This window comes from Phaseolus vulgaris, chromosome 4, assembly GCF_000499845.2.
Source record: "Phaseolus vulgaris cultivar G19833 chromosome 4, P. vulgaris v2.0, whole genome shotgun sequence".
Taxonomy (NCBI): domain Eukaryota; kingdom Viridiplantae; phylum Streptophyta; class Magnoliopsida; order Fabales; family Fabaceae; genus Phaseolus; species Phaseolus vulgaris.
The window spans coordinates 3,919,058-3,925,147 of record NC_023756.2 but is presented as its reverse complement, the minus strand read 5'-3'; the positions used below and the strand labels follow the sequence as shown (position 1 = coordinate 3,925,147).

The following is a 6,090-nucleotide window of genomic DNA, read 5'->3' as shown; positions in this document are numbered from 1 at the left end:
TAATTTCAAATTGTGCAGATTGCATTTCAATACATGGGCGGACAAATAACATGATTACTATATACAACTTAACAAACATAATAGCATAAGCTGAAATGGAAGTAGCATCCATGTGTCCATCCATACAAAACAAAACTTGACATAATCAGACAAATACTTGCCACCAGGAAAAGGTACAAGCATTTGTCATTACCCAATCACACAGCCCTGGTTGACAACCGGAAACTGACATTACACCCACCAACTAGCCAACTTCAACTGGAGCTAAAATCAAGACTCAAGTATACAGAGATTGAGAGTGACCCCTAATGGGAAGATGAATGACAGCTTGAAAAAGGGATGTCGGCTAATTACAAAGTAGAAGATATATGCTGTTGACTTAATGTTTCCAAAGTTGGCTCCTGTACTAGTTCACAATCTTAAGCGATAATTTCCCTGACAAGCCAATCCAAACTAGGATATGAGAAGTACAAAATGAGAAAAGATGGGAGGGCAAACAGAATTGTAACAAGTACATACAGAGCCAAAATGGCTGCACTGGCTGGTATTGCATATAAGAGAATTAAAAGAAATATAATGACCAATGGGAACTTTGCTGTCACCTGGACAAAGAATAACAGTGACTTCCGAATATAAACATGGAGTCTTTCCATATTGAGGAGATTACCAGTATTGCCATGATATTGATTATGATTTGATATCTCTGGATGGTGAACTTGCCCCCTCCGATGGTTTCCATGGCTTACCTGGCTTCCCATGGTTAAATTGTCTTTAATTGAGTGGTGTTGGTTATCACCACAGAAAGGTGAATGTGATTTCAGTCTATCACCGTTCATGCTCTCAACCATCCAGAGAAGAAAGTAGTTTTTGCGAGGGAATTTAAGGTTTCCACGGTAAACTAAACGAAAAGATAGAAGGTTGCACCACGGACAGGAGATAAAAAGGGGAAGTTGAACAGGCAGCGTTGGAAATTTCACAACAGCCCATTGCAATCCAAGGATGCAATTTTTACAAAGAGTATGGCCACACCATAAAACATAGGGCACGTTTTCAACAATATTGAAGGATTCCCAGCATATTGGGCATTCCAATCCTTCCTCTCTGCCTATAATAGAAGTCTCGTCGTCGGAACATTCTGAAGTAGATTGAGTAGGCTTTGAAGAATCATTTTTCACTCCCACAGTTCCAGCAATGCAATTTGATGCAAAGCTCCACATTCTGAATTACAATATGTAAATAACCAATCAGGAAGTGTCATCCAGATGACAATTTATCATTAATGAATGACCCAAAAGCATAAATCTGTAACATGCCTGCAGGACAAACTCAGATGAGTAACAAGAATAAACCAAAAAACTTGGCATAATAATATTTTGACTCAACGATACAAATTTTGTATATACAGTAGTTAAATTCATTTGAAGTAAAGCTATAGCTATTATCATATGCAATCCAGTTAATCTACTGCCTTCATTTGACACAATTTCTATAACCATACCAATCAGAAACTGTATTAACATCATTATATTATACCGATAAGTTTTTCATTTGTGTTTTCTGTTCTAGTTCTCGAGAGCAAGCAGTCAAGTTCAACAAATACATAATGATACAACTTCATACTACATGCATTTAATATACTTTCTAAAGCAAATCAATCACAATATAAACTAATAAGTATATTCCACATTCCTCAGTCAGTAGTTAAAATCCAACTTTTTCCTCTTTATCCTTTGGGATTGGGCGTAAGAGAGCCAGCCAACTAGCAAGAATGTCACAGTGTCACACACTCACGCATAGAAAGTAATTTCTTTAATCATACTAATGAAAGAAATAATGAATATTATCATCCATGTTTGCTACTCCCTAAATATGAAGCATAGCTTTGTATGATCCCGGGGGGAATCAGCCACAATGACCTACATATTTGAAACTAACAGCAACGTGCCTAAAAATTCCACCAGAATCAAAATCAAGCCTTTCAGTGTTTGATAAAAAAAAATGGCTATATGCCACTGCCTCCAACCCTACATAATTAACAACCAAGGAATATCCGAGTCATATAGTGCATGATTTATTCTGGGGTGCGTAGATGAAAAGACATTAGCAAACAAAATCTCAAAACAGCATAGCATCTAGCCATATAATAAGTTTTGTTTTGAAGAAGTTACCTTCAGTCCTAAGAAGAATTTTTCAAACCACTGTTTTGTACAGAATGCTAGGCATCAAGAACACAAACGTGTTTTGTATGCACGTGTGGATGTATTCACTATTACAATCTACAGGAATGATCATGAAGCATGCACACAACAGTACTATAGTTGGTGGTATACAAAACAAATAAAGATAGTTCAATCCAGTTAACAATCAGTAAACAAATACGAGTAACATGTTTAACTAGCTGCTTACTCTTATATACACGGACTCAACCATACAGGTGTATTAACATTTAACATCAAAACTACCACCTAGTGATCAGCATTAAACTTTTCGTTTTGGCCAAGCAAAGGAAAAGCACGGCATGTAGATACCAATGAAATCATCTATCGTGGCACCCAATTACACAAATGCATACTAGCCAAAAATTTAACTCCAAATTTCCAAACCCATTTAAGTTACTATAACTTGATAGCAGAGAAGAAACTTACTAGGCCAATCTCCTGTGTTTGAATTTTATGAACTTGGTAGAAAGAAACACACACAAAAAATAATATAAAAATTGAAACTAATAATCAATCCCTTTTATCCATGTATATTAAAAAATTATGTCTTTCTTTCTTCAATAACCATATACCCTATTCAAAGATCAGGAAAGCATTCAAAAGGCAGAATTTTAAGGGGGAAAAAGGACAGATTTGATATTTGCACTTCTGCATAGTTCATATCAAACTTCACCTCATTTCAGTGCAATCATTTCATAGCCAGCCCCAATTCAAATGGGGGTTCAAAAATCAAAATCAGCTACTTAAAACAACCCAAAGCACCCATCAACAACAGCACCCAGACAAAAGAGAAAACATTTTAACCAGTAAATCAACACGAAAAAAAAAGAGCAAATTTTAATCCCAAATAATTTTTCAACAAAAAACCTAATTCAAAAACTAAGCCTCCACGAAAAGAAAAAGAAGAATAAGCAGAAACTAAAATGGATTAGGAAAAGAAGAGAATACCGATTAGACGCAAAATTAGAGGATTTGCGAAGCAAAAGGGAGGAGAGAAGAGTGACAGTGGCACCATGAAAGAGAGAAAAATGGTGGTGGTTCCTCCAATTTGATTGAAACCAACTCCGGGTAAACGACGTCGTTTAGTCACCTGGACCCACCCTATACCAAGACCATATCTAATAAAGTGAGAGATGAATGAGTGAATCTCTTCAATATGGTTCAAGATTCTATCTTCAAAACTATATATATATATATATGGGATTATCTTCTTATGTGCTTTTTTTGGTGTGTAGACATTTATTTCTCAATTCGATTTTCTGTTATTGAAATTATACTGAAATTTATGGAAATACATAGGTTAATATTTGAAAAATACATATACATGTAAATTTATAATAAATTAAAATATTACATTATAAATTCTAAAGGAAAATGGAGAACATGAAGTGAAAGTAAAAAAGGAAATGATCAATTGATTTCCATAAATTTCCATAAAAATAAATTTTCCTGAATTTCATGGAAATAATTAGATAAATTATTCTTTTTGTCTTTTTATTTAACTTTTTATTATTATTAAGATTTAATTTAGTCTCTTTATTTTAAAATGAAGTTAGGATTATGGATTTTATATAGTTGACATTAATGATATTGGTTATGTGGAATTAAATTTATTCTAAAAGCTAAAGCCTTTTATTTTATATGAAAATAAAAAATAGAGAGAAAATAAATAAGAAATATGTTTAATCAAGGTTTGTGTCAATCTTGAAGAAGTTTTGAGAGATAAATGTTTAGGGTTTAGGTAATGCTAAGGATTGGCCTACTTCATTCTTTTACTTGTTATTTGAAATTCAAATTACTTTTAAATAATGGAAACTAACTTAAAGTATGGTTTATAAGATATTGTCGATTATTAAATGTTGGATTGGTGCTTTTATGAATGGAAAATTCTAGTTTAAAGAGAACTTGAAATGCGACTTATTTGAAAGATTATTACAACTGAATATTGATAAGAATGATCTACTCTTTTTCTTATATTGATTTTTATGTCTAAGGAGAATTTTTATGAATAAGGTTTTAGTGAGACACATTTTTGAATTAAAACCTCATTTTAGTATTTGTTTATGTACATTGATATTTGAGATCAAACTATTATCAAAATAATTATTATAAGACTAAATAGTCAAATAACAAACTCAAAGATCAAATGATCATCGGATTAACAGTGTTTATCTGAGATCAAACAATCGTCAAGTTATTATTACGACCAAGAGAATAATACTTTTTGAGATCTAATGATCATCAAATCAACAATGTTTATCCGATATCAAATGATCATCGAAGGAATTATTATTACAAGACTAAACATTGTTTATCCGATATCAAATGATCATCAAAGAAAGAACATTATCCAAGATCAAACGATCATCAAATCAACAATGTGTATCTTAGATCAAACGATCATCGTATCAAGAAAGCCATACAAAACTGTGTAAATTAGGGTCATAAAAAACCACATTTTATAAACTTATCACAGTCAATACATAAAACATGAAGTTGCATAATTTAGTCATTGACAATTTTTTCGTCTAACAATGTCTTTCTAATCTAAAAAAACATAAGGCTTGGTACATAGCTTTCTTGAAGCCCTCAACATATCCTTCCAACTCCACTTTGATCAACTTGGCATTTTTTCGCTTTAAGATTTGTCTCCTTTTGACACATTTACTCAGCTCCTCTTGAAGATGGTTGCTTTTCTCATTAGCCGCTTTTAATTTCTCTTTATGTTCATTGACAATTTCAAGATTCGCTTTTAAAAGCTCGAGCTCGGCCTCTAGATTCTTTATCTTTCCCTAACTCAAAGTAATTTCCAGGTATTTATGAGCCAAATCATAATGAGTAAAAGAGTCAAAGCAAACTCGGTCTTACGAGAGTCGTGCAAACGTCGACCTCAACAATTATCTCTAGAAAACCTTAATGAGTTAAAACTACAAACTCATTCATTCATCAAATCAATCCACTTGCACCTCTTTATGTATTCCAAATTTGGAGCTTATGTACTTATTCGTATTCGAGATATACGAAGATACACATAATAATATAAAAATTCAATTGAATCAAGTGCAGTCCAATTAAATCTAATATAATTCAATCAAATCAAATACAACTATATAAATAAGATATTTATATAGTAATAATTGATTGAATGACATATTTCATAATCAAATGTGTCTTTTATTTATTCTACATATCTTTTCAACACAACAACCCTTAAAAGACCTATAAATACCGGTCAATTTCACAAAGAACACCCACTCAATTCTCATATTCACTTACATACTTATAATTCTCTATGTTCTTTGACAAACTTGACAATTTCCTTTTGGAGTCATAACTCGGTTTGCAAGACAAACCACTTTTATCCACTTTGGAAGACTAACACTCTTTTATAGTAAAAACACATTTTATAATCTTTTAAATGATGATGTTAAGTTATAACTTATACATGAGCTCCCAACATATTAAAATGGAAAACCTTAGAAAAAAAAACTTTAATAATGATGTTTTTATAGTAAAAATACATCATTAAGTATTATGTATCTAACATAATATTTAATATTGATGTAACTACCAAGATAATAACTCTCTAATGTCAAGCCTGAAAGACATACACTCTTAGTAAATTGTTTTCTACTCACAAGTCGATTTATAATTCTTTTAAATTATGACATTAAGCTTATTACTTATACAATAACCTTCCCAACAAGTTAAAATGAAAAATCTTTGAAAAATAGTTTTTCTATAAATAAACTTTAATGGTACTTCTACACTAAAAATAAATTATTAAATATTATGTATCTAAACACCACTTTTTAGTGAAGAAGAAATGTTTATCCCAATTTTAAATTTATCCCAATTCAATGAAAACCCT

At 31.7% G+C, this 6,090-nt stretch overlaps 1 protein-coding gene across 4 annotated transcripts; it reads right to left on the bottom strand.

Moving 5' to 3' along the window:
- LOC137836940 (uncharacterized) lies at window positions 1–3,349 on the bottom strand. Of its 4 annotated transcripts, none has more exons than XM_068645744.1 (3): window positions 3,168–3,307; window positions 1,921–2,024; window positions 1–1,313 (listed from the first exon to the last, which is right to left on the bottom strand). In XM_068645744.1, exon 3 carries the CDS (start codon window positions 1,215–1,217, stop codon window positions 420–422), a length of 798 nt encoding a protein of 265 aa, XP_068501845.1. In that variant the 5' UTR covers window positions 1,218–1,313; window positions 1,921–2,024; window positions 3,168–3,307; the 3' UTR covers window positions 1–419. The 4 variants fall into 4 exon arrangements, with proteins under 4 accessions (XP_068501845.1, XP_068501846.1, XP_068501844.1 ...); XM_068645745.1 differs by having other exon boundaries at window positions 1–1,218; XM_068645743.1 differs by lacking the exon at window positions 1,921–2,024 and having other exon boundaries at window positions 1–1,218; window positions 3,168–3,349.
- Window positions 3,350–6,090: the final 2,741 nt, after the last annotated feature.

Bases quoted from the DNA above. Each gene is read 5' to 3' on its own strand.
- LOC137836940 (XM_068645743.1), bottom strand. From the start codon at position 1,217: ATGTGGAGCTTTGCATCAAATTGCATTGCTGGAACTGTGGGAGTGAAA.